The sequence below is a fragment of the Leiobunum rupestre genome, chromosome 4, assembly GCF_980474605.1.
Source record: "Leiobunum rupestre chromosome 4, qqLeiRupe1.1.hap1, whole genome shotgun sequence".
NCBI lineage: Eukaryota > Metazoa > Arthropoda > Arachnida > Opiliones > Sclerosomatidae > Leiobunum > Leiobunum rupestre.
The window spans coordinates 26915929-26934247 of NC_143387.1; the positions used below are offsets into that span (position 1 = coordinate 26915929).

General features: G+C 37.6%; 2 protein-coding genes across 3 annotated transcripts; one reads left to right on the top strand and one right to left on the bottom strand.

Moving 5' to 3' along the window:
* Positions 1 to 2628: 2628 nt before the first annotated feature.
* LOC149947321 (lysosomal alpha-glucosidase-like) lies at positions 2629 to 5946 on the top strand. Its single transcript, XM_090171348.1, has 4 exons — positions 2629 to 2678; positions 2747 to 4720; positions 4797 to 4892; positions 4952 to 5946. The coding sequence occupies exons 2-4, from the start codon at positions 2761 to 2763 to the stop codon at positions 5815 to 5817; spliced, it is 2922 nt and encodes a 973-aa protein (XP_090027474.1). The 5' UTR covers positions 2629 to 2678; positions 2747 to 2760; the 3' UTR covers positions 5818 to 5946.
* LOC149947322 (protein YIPF1) lies at positions 5894 to 7649 on the bottom strand. Of its 2 annotated transcripts, none has more exons than XM_090171350.1 (9): positions 7593 to 7649; positions 7495 to 7537; positions 7341 to 7423; positions 7069 to 7249; positions 6731 to 6847; positions 6522 to 6676; positions 6339 to 6458; positions 6219 to 6281; positions 5894 to 6163 (listed from the first exon to the last, which is right to left on the bottom strand). In XM_090171350.1, the coding sequence occupies exons 1-9, from the start codon at positions 7602 to 7604 to the stop codon at positions 5993 to 5995; spliced, it is 945 nt and encodes a 314-aa protein (XP_090027476.1). In that variant the 5' UTR covers positions 7605 to 7649; the 3' UTR covers positions 5894 to 5992. The 2 variants fall into 2 exon arrangements, with proteins under 2 accessions (XP_090027476.1, XP_090027475.1); XM_090171349.1 differs by having other exon boundaries at positions 5895 to 6163; positions 7069 to 7267.
* Between the last annotated feature and the right edge of the window lie 10670 nt (positions 7650 to 18319).

Consider the following 18319-nt stretch of genomic DNA (forward strand, 5'->3'; position numbering starts at 1 on the left):
TTGTCGTAGTTGATAACCCTCCCTAGATTTTCGTTCCTATCTTCACTAATGCTGTGTTAAAGCCTATGGGGAAAATTTGAACTGGGGCTCTAGATAGTATTATTCCCAACTCAATGGCCACTACAACCGGCGCTCTCAGTATTCGAATCTAGGGTACGAGTTTAAATTATCTTTGGTACCAGATTACGTCCCATATTATTGTTTCTGCTACAGCTTAAACTTTCAACTTGGCGCACGTGGAAGCAGACTTGTAAATAGTGGATATTTTTAAGAGAGTCCGCTGGACCCGGACCCCTCCGCCGATCTGTTTTTTTCAACGAGTCCACGACTCCGTGGCCGGGCAAACATCCACTATACAATTCGATTTTTTTTTGTGTTCTCAGAATTTTCCCCTTATTTACACAATTTACGATATAATTGGAAGGAGTCCCGTGGACTCCTTATCCCTTTCTAAAGATATTTTTTTAGGAGTCCCTTGATTTTTCTAAGGGATTTTTGACGCATGGATGCCATGGACTGCCGCTATTTACAAGTCTGCGTGGAAGGGAACTAATATAGTAAAGCGAGGTACACGAAAGGTGATAATATATTTTGTACAGTTGGACTGAGCTACATATAATATTAAATAGGACATATTTTATTGATTTTGTTTACTTACTTTGAAATTTTTCTAGGGGCACAATAATATTTTTAAGTGGGCACCGAGACTTTTTGAGGGGGCCCCCTCGCTGGCTACGGGCCTGTGGATTAATCAAACGGAAATAGATCCTTCTTAGGTGAAAGTTGAACTTAGTTCTAGCGCGTCGCATCGCGACGGTGGCGCCGCCTGGATTAAAAAAAAAGGAAGCTCAACATCAATTTTAAAAACAAATGCCCTTGACAGTGTGCCTTTAAGGCTCGTCCAATGAAATGTGTACACAACACTGCGATAGCGTGTTTAAAGGCCTGGTGTGGAACTTTCTTATCGAAGTCGTGTATTTGCCAGAAGTAATAAATAAGTGTGGCACTTTCTTATCGAAACCGTGTGTGGTCAGAATTAATAAATAAGTGTGGCACTTACTTATTGAAGCCGTGTTTGGCTAGAAGTAAAAAATAAAAGTGGCACTTTCTTATCGAAACCGTGCAGTGGCGCCGATCGCTTTTTTTCCCAATGGGGGCTGAAGCTCACTAATAAACTTGGAATGAGGCTGCTGGCAACACTATCTTGCTTAAAAGTAAATGGCCTTTAACATCGGCGGTTTTACCAATGGGGGCAGAGCCCCATTGATTTTTCCCAATGGGGGCTTCGGCCCCGCCGCCCCCATGGGATCGGCGCCACTGAAACCGTGTGTGGTCAGAATTAATAAATAAGTGTGGCACTTACTTATTGAAGCCGTGTTTGGCTAGAAGTAATAAATAAAAGTGGCACTTTCTTATCAAAACCGTGTATGGTCAGAAGTACTAAATAAGTGTGGCACTAAATAATATTATCGCCTTATTGGCGAACTTGTTGTAATTTATTTACGGGTTTTCTTATCAACTTAGATACAGTTGTATTAATGTGGTGGCGTTGGCTCAACGTTTATTGATATACGAGCTGTCGTTAAGTCAAGTGGCCCTCAAGGGGTCGCAGTGTGCAATAACTGGTGGCTTTACCGGGGAGTCGGGGTCCGGCTCTTGTAACCCGTAAGGGCTGTGGCGCACTGGGAGATGTTAGCTCCGTCCAAATGGTCCTATCTCCACCTCCGACTTCGGTCAGGTGTGGACTGGATACAGACCCGGACTGGCTCCTTTGGGGGCCCTCGGCTAGAGACTGAAGAGGGGCCCCCTTACCGGGTGGTGTGGAGGGTATGTAATCTAAATCTAAATGCTTATTTATAGCACAACAAATAACATTTAAAGTGTACTAGGTTCTACGCGCGCAGTAATTTGAAACGTCAAAGACATTTGGGGGTCCCTTGAGCCGTCTAGCCGACCTGGCCAGTCCCCTCCCCCCCCCGAAATGCTGATGACCGGGGGGGGGGGGTGCCTAATAAAAATCAGTGAAACTTTCGTCAGCACCCCCCCTTGAAATTTTCCCTCAAAACCCCCCCTGAAATAAAATCCTGGATACGCCCTTGCGACCATCAGTAGTAGGGTTCTGCTACCCATGCTGGTTTTGTCACCTGTCCGGGCTTGTGGACGCTGGAGTAGGGCATTCTGGTGAGACCACCGGTGTAGTAGGCTGTTTGATCGCTTGAGCACCGGTCTATAAATTCTGACCACATGTTTTGTTTTGCTTACTTAACTCGTAACTTCGTAATTTATTTTACGTGTTTTCTTATCGGCTTTAAATGTGTGATACATTTTCATTAATGTGGTTATGTTGGTTTTATTTATTTTGAGGCAAATTCTTCCGAGGAGAGGTATATTTTGGCAAGCTTGGCAACTTATTGTAAATGCTATTGTTTGTGTTTTCTTCTTCTTCTTTGTAATCTGTGCGTGCCTGGAGTGTACGGCCGGAGGCAATCAGCTATATACTCCAATAAATAAAACTAGTTACTTGAAATAAAAAAACCTTCTATCTAATCTTTTTTTATGCCCCCCCCCCATCTTGATTGGTAGTTGGCTCGCTGTTGGGCGTTTTGAGTTTTTGACATTTCGAACTTAGAACAAGTTAGTAGACCGTACGTTTTGATGTTATTTTCATGATATTACAGGTAAACATACTTTGATGAATATAAATATGAATATTGTTGCCCTAACAGCACCATTGCGTAATTCGTAGATTACTGACAAAATATGGACGAAGAAAAATCCAAACTTTTCAAAGATGGCCAAAATGACGACTTTGTTGAGGCAAAGTCTTATCCACAAACTGTCAAAGCCCGAGAGATGAAACGATCTTTGTTTCATTCATTGATTGGAATTGCCCTTTTCACTATTTGTTGCCTGTTTTTGATTGCTTTTGTCAATTACCTTGCCTCTAGTCCAAGTATCTCACGACTTCGTATCACAGTGTTGTCTCTGTCTGAGTTTGCTACTGAATGTGATAAAAAGAAAAATAGCCATTTGAAAATTTTTGATGACGATACCACATTATTAAATGTTCCTGTATGCGATGCTGTCTCGGATTTAGAGAAATTTGATTGCTTTCCTGAACCAAATTCAAATGAGGCTGATTGTCTTAAAAGGGGCTGTTGTTGGAAAGCTTTAAGTAATGCAGTTTCCAATACTACAGCAATTCCTTTAGGAACACCATATTGCTATTATCCATCAAATTATCAAGGTTATGTATTAAGCAGCTCAAAAACGACTCCAACAGGAATTGTCTTGTACTTGAGCAGAGCTATTCCATCGGGTTTTCCAGATGACATAGAAGATATAACTGTCAATTGTACTTTCCTAAATAACAATCAACTGGAATTTGAAATTTTTGACACTAACAGGAAAAGATACCAAGTGCCAATACCAACTGTACACGAGTTTAAGGCGGATAATTCCAATTCACCCTTAGATGCTAGACTCTACCAAGTTGATTTTGACAAGGAACGTATCTGGGTTACTCGCATTAACTCTGGAAAAATAATATTTAATCTTCAGCTGAGTCAATTGGTGTTTGCCAATCAAATGATTCAAACGTCAATTAAGCTTCCTTCAAATAATATCTATGGCATTGGGGAAAGCAAAGCACCTTTCTTTAAAAACTCAACGTGGCAAAGATATGTTTTATTTGCGAGAGACCGAGCTCCTGTAGAAGATTACAATCTTTATGGAGTACACCCATTTTATTTGATAATGGAAGATGATGAAGCAGAATCCACAGGAAATAGCCATGGAGTGATTCTAATTAATAGCAATGCTATGGAAATAGTGATTCAACCTACACCAGCAATAACTTTCAGACCAATTGGTGGAGTTGTTGATTTCATCCTCAATGTTGGACCATCACCCAATGAAGTCATTCAACAATACACCAGAGTGATTGGTCACACATTTTTACCACCCTACTGGAGTCTTGGTTTTCATTTATGCAGGTTTGGTTACAAAAACACAAATGACACAAGAGATGTAATGAATCGCAATCGTAAAGCTGGAATACCTATAGACGTTCAATGGAACGATATTGACTACATGGATAAGAGGAATGACTTCACGCTGGATATGGAAAATTTTTCTGATCTTCCCCTTTTTGTTGATGAACTTCATCGAGAAGGAATGCATTATATGATGATAATTGATCCAGCCATAAGTAACATTGAACCGGCAGGATCCTATCCACCATACGACGAAGGAGTTCAAATGGACATCTTTGTTAAAAATATATCAGGACAAATATTGGTGGCAAAAGTGTGGAATAAGGAGACCTCAGTCTTCCCAGATTTTACGAATCCAATAACTATTAGATATTGGTCTAAGCAACTGAAGAGATTTCACTCGATACTTCCGTTTGACGGGGCTTGGATCGATATGAATGAACCATCAAATTTTGTCGATGGAAGTGTATATGGGTGTCCAAGAAAGTCACCTTTGGAAAATCCACCATTTGTACCAGGGAATATTGAACCCCTTAATTCCAAAACCCTGTGCATGAGTGCTAAACAGTACTACTCAGATCACTACAATGTTCATAATTTATATGGATTAATGGAGACTATTGCGACCAACATTGCTCTAAGCCAAACCAGAGGAAAGAGGCCCTTCATCATATCTCGATCCACCTTTCCTTCTCAAGGACACTTTGGTGGCCACTGGGACGGTGGTAAGACAACATGTCTTAAATATATATAATTTTTTCTCTCCCTAAACCTAAAAGCTTCTTACAAAATCTATTTCAGACATTTACTCAACTTGGGATAGTATGCGATGGACCATTTCTTCTATACTGAACATGAATATGTTTGGAGTATCTATGGTTGGGGCTGATATTTGCGGTAAGCAACTAAAACATAACCCATACCATTGTGATTCCTGATGAATGTTTTAAATGTAGGTTTCAATGGAAATACAACTGCCCCCCTCTGTTCACGATGGTCATCGCTTGGTGCCTTCTATCCCTTTTCACGCAACCATAATTCTGATGATGCCATTGATCAAGACCCAGTGTCATTAGGTCCTGATGTAGTCAGCTCCGCACGAAATGCGTTGCAACAACGATACTTCTTGCTCCCCTATCTTTATACATTATTTTTTAAGAGCCACACTACTGGGGAAACAGTTGCTAGGTCATTGATGTTTGAATTTCCAACTGATAAAAGAACTTACAGCATTGACACACAATTTTTGTGGGGATCTGGGCTTATGATTGTTCCTGTCCTCGAGCCAGATAAAACTGAAGTAGATGCTTACTTACCTGCTGGAATTTGGTATAATCTTCAAAATGGTACTGGATATTATAGTGACAAAGGTACTTTTGTAACATTTGGAGCTGAAATTGACGAAATCAATCTTATAATTCGTGGTGGAAGAATTTTACCTGGACAAAAACATGAAATGACAACCACTGCAAGTCGAAAGAATGCCTTCACTCTTTTGGTTGCATTGGATGTTAATGGCAAAGCGAGTGGAGAGCTTTACTGGGATGATGGAGACTCAATTGAAACTTATAGCGGTGGGGTTTATAATCTACTAAATTTCTCTGTTGCTGAACACACTTTGACAACCTCGCATCAAAACTGGGGATATGACTCAAACATGACTCTCGGGACTGTTGTCATTTATGGCATTGAAACAGCACCATCAAAAGTCACTTTAAATGGTTATAGTGCTGAATATTTTTATAATGAAAATGTTAAAGTTTTGCACTGTGTTAAATTACATGCAAATTTAAAGTTGAAGAATAGTTTGACTTGGGAGTAACTATTCATGACAATTGTGCCAATGACTTTTAAAATTTATTTGCCAATGTTTGATTTTAAAATGTTTTATTTTAATAGATAATTAGGAATATATAAACGTTGCTTAAAGAGTTCAAAATATCTTATTTTGCTTATACACATTTATCACATCCTTATTAACAAAGATTGCCATTAAATTATATTTGACTATTATTAAAGGTCAAATTTTGCACAGAAAAATTAAGGGATTCCAGATTTTTCACTGTTTTAGAGCTTTCAGTTACGATACTAATAACATGCTCAGTGACAATCTTTTTACTTGTAGTTTCAATGACAGATCCATTGCTATTCGGTTGAAAGAAATATGCCTAAAAAAAAGTGTCATTAGTAGTTTTATACGCACAATTAGGCATTATCTTTTACCAAGAATCCAACAGCCAGTAGCACGTGTAATGACAAAATTGCGCATAATACACCAAAAGCAAACTAAGAAATTCAATTATTAATCTTATTTATAGAAAAGGTTTATTAATTGCAATTTACTTTTTTGTCATCTTCTTTAACAGCGGGCCAAAATGTATGAAGTAAAACTACTCCAGATAAAATGGAACCAACTATGACTAGACCCCATTGCAACCACCAAAATTGCAACACACACAATATCTATAGATTTATAAAAATTGTAACTACAAACTTATTTGCAATTGAAGTAACTTAATTTCTCACCGAAACAGGAACATATATTGCCATGGAATAGCCATAAACACAGATAATTTCTGTCAGTGTGTAATTCGCATTACTTTTCCTATACCAAAGAAATCCCCACAGTGCCAATGGTACCACGAATGAATAAGTATAAATTGTCGTTGCTGCTAAAGAAACTAAAACACAAGTTGTTTGGAAATGGATAATTTTTGATATAACCGTAATTATACCCTTATGAAAGTCATAATGCCAAATGTTGCGAGCTTTTCCAGCTGTGTGCAAGTAATCTGCTATGTTTCCTCCAACAGCAATGGTAAAAACCAATGTAGCGCAAATCCAAAATGGTCCTGTAAATTTTATTTCATTTATTTTTGTAAGGATATTTTAAAGGGAATATAATCTCCAAAGTGTTATTTACAGAAGACACCAACAATTTTAAAGATTAGCTTCACAACACTCCATTAAGCAACTTCCAAAAATTGTAAAGCCGTAAGAGGAAGGTCAATAGTAACTCTTTTGGGGCAACAAAAATACTAGTGATTATATTCCCTTTTTATTCTAGTATTACCATAAAAGTCTGGAGTTGGTCTTATACATCTATGCAAATACGTGGCTCTTCCGAAAATAGGCAACATAGACCACTTGATTCGATTTAGGACTTGATCTGTATCAATGTTGAAAAAACTTTGATAATAGGCAAATTCCCAAAAAGAAGGATGTGACTTTGCAGATTCATCCCCTGTTAGCAACTGAGGATTAAAGACTGGCTACATTGGAATGGGTGATTTTCAATGTAAAAACTAGAGCATGCACCGCAAAAATTAGGGAGTAAACACTAACCTCTGCTGTTTCTGGTATATTATTAATGTTATCATCGTAACCAGGAGGTGGATCTGTTTTGTCAGCACTATCAAAGGCAAAACCTTAAAAAAAAATTATGTTAATGTTCAATTCGAAACGGTTTGTAGGATGGGAGTTAGGCTATTAATATTACTTTGAAAATGAAGTTGATTATCATTTTCACTGTTTATAAATCCCTAAAAAATATAATTTTAAAAATATAACCATAAATATTTTCGAGAAATAATTTACTTTTTGATCCATGACAAACTTTTAGAAAAATTCTTCTTCTAACACTAGACTTTAAGGACTAAATCCAACCAAAGATAATATAACTACGTACCCTAGATTCGAAATCACGGCGTTTCTCGATAGCCCGTTTTCTCGTGAGGCTTTTACTGAGTTCGCGCCGGAAGTCGGAAAAATTGGGCTCCATAGGCAGGGTGAGAAATAAGGAATTTCAATAGATAACCCAAGATTATATTACTTACCTTTAGTTTTCTTTCGTTTAGAAACATTTTTAGAGCTACAGGCATGATCCATTATTGTTTTAAAACAATATAACGCAAAAATATCTGGTATCTTGAAAATCGCGAGTCAAAAACCACGGCGCAATTTTCACTAAAACTTACGTTTTAACTAGATGTCGGTAGCCCCATAGAAATCTCATAGGTAACTAGAATGCTGCCGCCTACGGCCGAGCTTGACGCCAGTTCGCCTTGAACCTTCAGCCAATGAGAGGCCGTAGAGTGGTTCCGCCAAGGAGGATAATAATCCTCCTTGGATCCGCTACTATAGCGGGAGATAGGTGACGTCATTCTCTCTGGTGACATTAAATTCTTGGCAGAACCACTCTTTGAGCTCTGATTGGCTGAGATCTGGCTATCGTCTGCCACGGCGTTTGGCCCATTTGCCAGTTACACGGCAGCATTCTAGTTACCTATGAGATTTCTATGGGTAGCCCTGCCAGCTCCATGGAGGCCATTTTTTCCGCCTTCCGCCGGGAACTCAGTAAGAGCCTGCGTTTACGTGAAAGTGCTTGATTTAGAATCTAGGGTACGTAGTTATATTATCTTTGATCCTACTGACTGATTAAACCCATAGATATAGGGAACGTATATAAAGGTCTAGATAAAATATTTCAAAGGGAGTGAATACTGACATGGTAATTAGTCCATGATACTGAGGTGACAGCTAGCAGAAACGCGTAATTTCTGCAGGCTATCCTTATAAGGCGCTATCTATCGGTAAGAAAGCTCGTGTTATCGTCGCGAGAGCCATTGTCTCCTGCTTAAAAATTATTCTAAAAGTCACCAACAGATGGTGTCTTAAGACTACGGCCTGCGGAAAGGTCAAGCACTTAGTACTAAAATGCTAAGAGAGTTCGCGCTCTTGGTCACGTGCCTTCCTCGGTGTCTGCCGTGTCCATAGAAATCTTATAGGTAACTAGAATGCTGCAGTGTAACTGGCAAATGGACCAAACGCCGGGGCAGACGATAGTCAGATCTCAGCTCAAAGAGTGGTTCTGCCAAGGAGGATAGGAAGGGAGGTGAAGTAGGAGGTATGAACGCGCCAGCATCCTTGTAAGAAGCTTAGCGCGCGCTCGGGGGGAAAATTTCGGAAAAATGGTGGCAAGATTGCGGCCGCTACGCTACGTGTTTCCGCCATTTTTCCGAAATTTTCCCGCTGAGTTCGCGCTAAACTTCTTACAAGGATGCTGGCGCGCTCATCCCTCCTACTTCGCCTCCCTTCCTATCCTCCTTGGTTCTGCCAAGAGTTTAACGTCACCAGCTCATAATAATTCATTACGTTACCAAAACCAAATTTGATCATAATTCTTCAAATACGGCGCTTTCGGCGAACGACAAGTTTTCTGCAGACATAACTTTTTAATTATTTTTAATATTTATTTATTTATTATTTTATTTACAAAAATGCCTTCGCGGTGTTTTATTCCGTCGTGTAAAAATCGTCGATATTCCGGTCGAGAAAATATGTAATTTTCAGGTAATAAACATTAGGCCTCGGCTAATAAACGGCGGGAAATTTAGATGTTTAGGCCTAATATTTATGAAGCGCACCTGCAAATGAAACGGAGCTATCTTCTTCCAAATAGGTTTACAGATTCCTTATTACAAATCAAAAGGGACGGTAGTCCCTATGCAAGGTCCGGGTATAGAGTAGAGAGCCCCTACCGGGCACTTGCTATATTATCTCGAGTCAGAATGAAGCCGATTATACCCCCTCGTATCTCAAAAACTATAGGTCGTATCAAAACAAATGATGTGTCGTTTGAAAGGTTACAGGAACCCGACAAACGTATACGAATTCCATCGAACAGGGTTGAGGCGACGTTTCGTAGTAATGGGGCAAAGTATGGCTTAATTTTTCTTCTTTTCCTCCTCTTCTTCTTCCATCTTCTCCTCGCAGACCGCTCTACAGCAAAAAACTACTGAACCGATTTAAATACAATTTGGTATACAGTTTGAAATTAAGCTCCCATTGTGTCCTTCCAAAGGAGAAGTTCATATCTGGTATAGTTCTTGAGCTACGGCGACAAATGTACAGTTTAGCGAGTCGGTAAGGAAACCATGGAGTAATAAACACATAAGAATTACTAAAAGGATTTTAACTCAGTAAAACATTTAGGACGCGCAAGGTCTAGCATATTACTTCAGAGCACATCACTTGTCCAGTTAATGACGTTTATGGGAATATAATTACAGATCTTGCCCGTTATTTGATTTCACTACTTTTATTGCCTGGAGTAATATAGGACGTGACGTTTTTGTTTAAAGGACCTTGCAATTTTTAACAGAATGGTTTTTGGGTGGATATATTTAAGAAAACAAATATTAAATTTAATACTTTTACGATTATATTTAAGTTATTACCCGCAAGCTGTTACGATCTCAAAACCGAAAAAAAAACCCAGCGAAATACTACGGGAATTTCCCGAGCTTGGCTGTCGATTGCATCGTCTGCAATTGACTCCCGCCACCCGCGAGAGTAGCGGAACCACTCTACCGCCTCTCATTGGCTGAGATTTCTATGGCCGTGTCTGCTAGGTGTCAATTCCGTATTTTATGTTAGGCTTAGACGCCCCGAAATTTATCTAGACCTTTATATACATTTCTTATACACTCTTTTATATCCTTATTTGTGAGAGCTGCCATTTTATTACAGGTCTGATTTCAAATAGTGCATGCAAGGTCGCTTCACGCGGTCAAGTGCACCTGACGTCTCGAGCTGATGAGCACATGCAGGCGCCCTTGCCTGTAATATTTTAAATTAGGCCTGTAATGAAAATTATGAAATAGCCACAGCCTTCCCTATGTCCACGATTCACGCGGGAAACCGATGAATTTCAAACGCCGGTGGGGCCCTTTAAGTTAAACAACATTAAATTTTAAACGCCGGTGGGGCCCTTTAAGTTAAACAACATTAAATTTTTTCTCAAAAATGCCATAATGTTTACTCTTTTTTAAAATATATATTCCATGCTCAATTATAGTCTTTATAAAACGAATGTATTTTATATTCTATTAAAATATTTTTGTGTTCTGACTTTAATAATACTTAGTTTAACATAAATCTATTAGAAAATAAGGTTTAAATCAATATATTATACTTTGGAAATGAAAGAACGATAGTGATACCATATCTCAAATCCAAATAAACAGATTTATGTGGTTTTGGAACTAAAAATTTCAGTGCCAAAAACAAATAAATAATTTTTTTTTACTCAACTTAAGAAATAAAAAGAAAATAAATTCACCATTAAAAACACACCTATAAAATGTGTAAAATAACCTCATATATTTGAAAAATATTGAGGAGCAAGTTTGAAAACTACAAAAAGTCGTTTTTCTAAAATTGAACTTTTTTAGATATCTGGTTTTGGAACTCAGGTAAAGTTATACGCATACACGTATAAAAAGTGTTATTTTTTGGAGCGCGCACTTTCTAATATTTCCGTGTAGAGGGTCTGGTGCGTTTTCGCGAGAACTCAACAAAAACAAAAATAAGCGCGCGCTCTCTAACTTTAACTGCACGATGAATCTAACGTAATCACGTGACCTCTCGTATTTTATATAAAGAGCTATTATTGTACAAAGGGTAAAAAAATATAGTACAAGATCGTCAAACCTCGCGTTAAGACGTCTGTTCGACAATTTGAATAATATATCTCCGTTTCAACGTTTTCTTTCGTTGGTGCGCTTTGAAAACATTAAGCCTAGGTCAATCTGCCTGGAAAAAAGTGGCGAGCCGAGGCCATTGAGTTGGGAATAAATAGAGGTACAACTAAATCTGGCTGGCGCGGGACCAATTTCGTTCAATAAGGAGACTTTATCAACTTTATCGTTCTACCGTGGCGGCATCTGTCTCTAGTGGTGGCAACTATATTGCAATTGAATTTTTTCGCGAATATGATGCGAAATTGAATGTATGATTACTCGTAACAAACAAACCTTTGAAGTTGTTTAAAAATAATTTTATTCTGTCAACACGATCCTTTTTAACTCAAGTTACGTTGAGTTAGCTAATAATTATTTATTTTTAGACATATAACTTTACAAAATATAGATGGCGCTACCGCCTAGTTATGAAGATGAATTTCGTACAGTCTTATCAGAACAGGTCCCGCGTAACCATGGAAACCGAAATCGTAATTGTAATTCTAGCAGTATTATTCCCAATTCAATGGCCTCGCTCTTAAAATTGCGTATGATAAGGCTGTTAAGTGATTTGTTATAAGCATAGAAATCTCATAGGTAACTAGAATGCTGCCGTGTAACTGGCAAATGGCCCAAACGCCGTGGCAGACGAAGCCCGATCTCAGCCAATCAGAGCCCAGGCCGTAATATTAGTTCCACATCAGTGTATTCGAATGGGCAAAGCCATACACCCTTAGTAGACACAGGTAGGCAAACTAATACAAAGCTTTTGAGGCTTTGTGATTTCTTATCGTTGGATATATAAATTGCCACCCTAAGTGAAAGGGTGGATGCCGCCCACCATCAGGAGACCCGGGTGGGCAAACTAATATAAAAACTGCTGAGCCCATGTGATTTCCTATAGTTAGATATACTATTTACCATCCTATGTTAAAGAGAGGCCACCGCCCACCCTCAGGATACATGGGTGGGCAAACCAATTCATAAGCTGTTGAGGTCATTTATTGACTTAACTTGCAAGGTAATTTGACAAAAAGCTATATTTTAAATTTCGATCTATTTGTGGTAGAGCTATAAACGGGTAGTCTTTACGTGAACTTGTAAGTTAATATACCTAAGTTTTGCGAATGGTATACGGCAAAGATTATCGTAATAAAAATTTACCTTCATAGATATAAAACTACATATGCCCGAATGCCCCTAGTTTTTGGATGAGTATGGGAGTCCAATAATTAATAATGGCGGTACGTAAGTGTGTGAAGGGAAATAGAGTCTTCAATGCTTTAACTTTTTAAGCGTACGCGTGTTCTTAATAATATAATACCTTCTCCCGATAGTGACTTCAATTTATAATTGTTTCTCTATGGTTCTATTGCTTTTATTACCCAAAAGGAAGTTCGTCAGTGTCGATTGAACTCGTAGTTTGTCTTGAACCTTTTGTTTGGTGTAACGAGTGATGAAGTTTTTTAATGTCTCTTGTTGATTTATTTAAATAAGAAAATAAGTATCTCATTGTGGGGCTTTTAGAGCATTTATAAGTACATATGGGGAAGAGGGCATTTAAAATTTTCGAGCTCGTTTATTCGAGTACTCACTTTCGAGCGAGGCATCTTAAGCGAGTATGCCCACCTACCACTGCTCACCACCCGAACATTTAAAATTTTCGAGCTCGTTTATTCGAGTACTCACTTTCGAGCGAGGCATCTTAAGCGAGTGTGCCCACCACCCACCACCCACCACCCGACGCGAAGTTTGAGGTTCACTTGACCTTAAATTCCGAAAATATACGTAAAATAAGGCGTAAAAACGGACGAGAATTTCGACAACTTAACTAGCCAACTCCCCCCGCGCCGCTAAAACTGACAAGAATACAGTAGAAGTTCCGAACAAATTTTGAGAAGCTTCCAGTGGCCGAGAGCGAAAAGGCATCAATATTCGGAGTTTTTGACTGTGAGTTCGAATCCCGGTTTTGCCAAAACTGCAAATTATTTTCGCTCCCGGTTTCGCCAAAACTGCAAATTATTTTCGCAGCGCCATCTGCCGTGTCGTTGCTTTCCACACCAAACAAACAAACAAACACACAACACTTAACGACAATCCGTCCATAGCAATAGTGAAAGGGCTCAAACATTTAGGTCGCTCCCAAATGGAGAAATAAAATAAAGTTTGGTTAAGGAGTACAAAATAAGTCTCTTTAAATGTAATCGTAGGTTTAAATCTTAGTTAGCTTTTCAGTCGGCTAATTAAAAAACAAACTCAAAGTTAGCTCTCCCAAAAGTTATTAGGAAGAATCATCAGAAGGAAATAAAAAGACGGTTTTGTTATAGTACCGTACTTTTATTACGTACCAATCAAAAAGACCCCGGGTGAAGCCGGGTATTACAGCTAGTGTTTTGATAAAATAAACACAAATCTAACCACAAATTTCATATGCCACAATCACTATCTTTGGTATAATCTGTGATACAATCCCGTACTAAGATTACGAAGTTTCTCAAAATGTATTTATGGTTTAACAATACCCATCTGCTTGCCAGAGACACAGCCATAAATTTAATTACAATCAAATTCCAAAGAAATTTATGAAATCTATTCCAGTTGGGTTCACTGACAAGGAGACTACCCGAGGTGTTACTAGAGCAGCGGTTCCCAATTTTATTTTGCTATGGAACCCTAAATTATCCACCTAATTCTGGCGGAACCCCAACTCATTTTTTTTACTCATCTTAAACTCTTGACACAAACAAAGATGGCCGCGCTGCGAATTCTCGGAACCCCTGTGACCCTTTTACGGAACCCCAAGGTTCCGCGGAACAACTTTTGGGAACCGCTGTAGTGTGTTACACACCGATTTTGTTAAAACTCGGGGGATTGGTAGACCTTCATGTAACTTGAAAAATCCTAAAGGGATTTTATTCAATGGCCAACGAAAAATGTTTTTGACAACATAAAATGGAAATTTACCCATTGAAAATAGCATGGGAATTTGACCGATTAAAAAATTGAAAAAAATTTAAAATACCAAAATTATAAACATTGACCAAAAAAATCAAAATTGATCACATTTTCATCAATTTGAACTAAATGAGTGAAAATTAACCGATATGGCTAAAATTTGAAAAAATGTGAGAAAAAAATTAAAAAATATTTGAAAATTGAAAAAAATATTTGAAAATTGATTAAAATAATTTTTTTTTTCAAAATTGAAAAAAATATATAAAATTGAAAATTTTTTGATCAAAAACCGTAGTCTCGATCAAAATTCATAGGAATTGATGGAAATTTATAAGTTGTGTAAAATTGGATTAATGTATAGATAAATAGCGATTTTTTTAAAAACAAAGTATTTATTTTGGTCAATTTGATCAAACTTGACCAAAATTGGAAAATAATAGATCTAAATTAGCCCAATTTTAAAGTTTTGTAAAAATTATATAAAAATAAACTAAATTCGACCAACTATCTCAAAATGTCTGAAATATTTTTTTTTTTCAAAATTGAAAAATGTTAATAACACTAAAACAATTATCAAAATCAATAGTTTCGATCCAAAACGATCAAAATTGTAGGAATTGATGTCAATTTATTTATATAGATAAATTACTTTTTTTTAAATTATTTTCCAAATTTGGGAAATAATAGATCAAAATTAGCAAATTTTTTAAATTTTTACCAATTTTATCCATATCGGTTCATTTTAACTCATTTAGTTCAAATTGATCAAAATGTGATCAATTTTGATTTTTTTGGTCAATGTTCAGGGCCGTAACCAGTGGGGGTGCCACACGGGCCGTGCTCTACCTGGAATTTGAAGTGCCCTACCTAGAATTGTGAGGTGAAAATGAAATCTGAGGAAAGTGCCCTACCCAGATATTTTGGTGATCATTAAAGTTTTTCAGTTGTACGCATTTTTATTATTATTTTTCCATTAAAAAATTAGCAATTATTAATATAAACAAATAAAATTATAAAAAAATATAAACTAAAATTTTCAATATTTGTCGAACCATCGCAACCATAGTCTAAATATATCTCTTCGTCATTACAACTGATATACAAAGATATTTCTATCGTGTGAGTTAAACGGTGTGTACCTATCCCACTCGAAAAGTTTAAGATTATGAACTTGCAGTAAATCTAATACAACCGGGGCGCCCGTCACTCGTTACCGGCATAGCTGCACACCAAGACTTGGTCTCGCGCTCAGTGTCACCAAACGTTTTGTTTGGCCTTAGTCTCGTCTCGGTCTCACAATAATTTCCACAAAAACACGAGTGCTCGTCTCGGGCTCATAAGTTTGTTTTCCTAAATACGAGAGCTTGTCTCGGGCTCATATCTTTTTTCCTAACTACGAGAGCTCGTCTCGGGCTCATAGTTTTTTCTTAACTACGAGAGCTCGTCTCGAACTCATTAATTTTTTTTTAAACACGAGAACTCGTCTCGGTTTCATATTATTTTTCTCCCAAACACAAGAGCTCGTCTCGAACTCATTCCTCTACATAAACATTTGTATCGGGCTCATACTTATTTCTGTTACTAACAAGGGCTCGTCTCAGTCAAGTTAATAAGAATTTGCATAACTCGCGGGCTCATTCCAGTCTCTTAATATCTCTTTTAATTCTTATGATATATATATTAATATGAAAAGTATGAAGTCAAACGAAACAGCCGGGCGACCAGGCTTGGTACTCTCTTCACTACAACAATCTTCGAAAATCCTAGAAGGTATACTACTTTGGACCAATCAGAAAACGACTGGGCTAAGTCACGTTATCCGAAATAGCCAATAGGCGCTTAAATAAATCATCCTCCCAGGAAATCGCCAAGAAGTTATATTTCCGAGAGCCAGGGCCCGCAAGGTTTTGTTTATATAGTGCTTGTGGAAATAATGGAAAGTTTTCACCTGTAAACAGAACGTCGTGTTTTTGCCAAGCCTTATTAAGTCGAAAAAGCTAACTGGTTAAAATATAACGCCATGGGGAACGCTTGTGGCTTGTAAAGGTAAAAAGTGTCAATTTGTTTTTAACAAGCACTATATAAACAGTGACTTGCAGGTCCTGGGTCTCGGAAATATTCCGAAATATTCCTTCTAGGTGATTTCCTGGGAAAATGATTTATTGAAGCGTCTATTACGTAAACTCCGAATTAACCCTGTAGGCCAGAGCTCTCTTCACACGGCCAACTGTGATCACGCGCTGTTCGAGCTTTAGCTATAAAATGGCACGCCAAAGAATAGCGCAAACAGCACGTAATCAAAGTTGGTCGTATCGGAGAGAAGAAAAGCTGTACGGTGTAGTGGCCAAGGGAATTATAATCGTGGAAAAGCGGCCACATAAGTGTCTCTTAAAAATTAAAAGGTCTCATATCGGGCTCGTTACAAAAATATGGTCTCAGTCGGACTTTATAATATTACCCAGCTCAACCTCACAGCAATTTACTATATTTGAATGGTCTCATCTCGAGATCACAAAAATACGCTATATTAAAATGGTCTCATCTCGGTCTCACATTAAATGACCACTGTTAATATATTTATTAGCTAATATTTTATAATAAACAACAATCTTTACCCGATACACTACTGTGGCTGTCAATGAAATGTTAAGTCTTAGTTCACAAGACTATAAACATAACTGTTAAACATCATCGAAACCGTGTAAATTTTTTGTTATTTTAAATATTTAAATCCCCTCCTATTATGACTAGTGAAGTAAACGAAATACTTTTATACTTTAAACATTTGATATAACAAATTTATAAAATTTACTGGGATTAATTTTAATCCGCCGTGTTTTGTAAATACTTAAACTCGGCAGCAGACGACATACCGAGCTCAAGAATCGAGCGAGGGTAAAAACAAGGAGTAATTTATATAACGTTGATCTAAAACAACCTTGCAAAAACAGTTTTCTTTCCCCGTAACGAACATTTTATGGAAAGGTCTATTTAAAAATATACATTGCATAGCGCCTCGCTCGCTCATACTACGCCACTGCAAACAGTGCCCTACTAGTGCCCTACTCAAATTTTAAGGCTGGTTACGGCGCTGTCAATGTTTATCAATTTTTTATAATTTTGGTATTTTAAATTTCATTAAATTTTTAAAAAAATCCCATGCTATTTTCAATGGGAAAATTTCCATTTTATGTTGTCAAAAACATTTTTCGTTGCCATGGCAAAACCGTTGCCCATTGAATAAAATCCCTTTAGGATTTTTCAAGTTACATGAAGGTCTACCAATCCCCCGAGTTTGAATAAAATCGGTGTGTAACACCTCGGGTAGTCTCCTTGTGAGTCAAGACTGAGTCTTCTCTCCAACGCAACAAAATCACAACGATTATAAGGATAATTTTCTTTCAGCAATACCAGCATTTTGCATATATTTTGTAATTAAATTAAAAAAATTTAAATAATTCTGTGTCACTTAAATTGAACTCCGTATTAATAGCCCGCGGCTTTGATTTCCCTCGAAATAAAGTTATAAACAAACATTTAAAATCGCCCGCCGTTTCCAACCCGAGGGTTATACCACTATATTACACGTCGGAATTAGACACCCAGGAGCCATAACAATAAAAGTTTTTCTTCTTCTAATCTTAGGAAGGAAGATTGATAATTCAAGCGTGCAATTTTTATCGGTTCTGGAGATTTCGTTTTATTTCGTCGGATTTTTTTGGTGCAGAGTAGGTTAAATCGACTACGAGCGCATATCAATAGAGAAAAGGAGGTAACAGTGGTTATTTGCAGTCCTATTTTTGTTTCTTAAATTTTGTTCCGCGTGGGCTAGGCATAGCGGAGTGC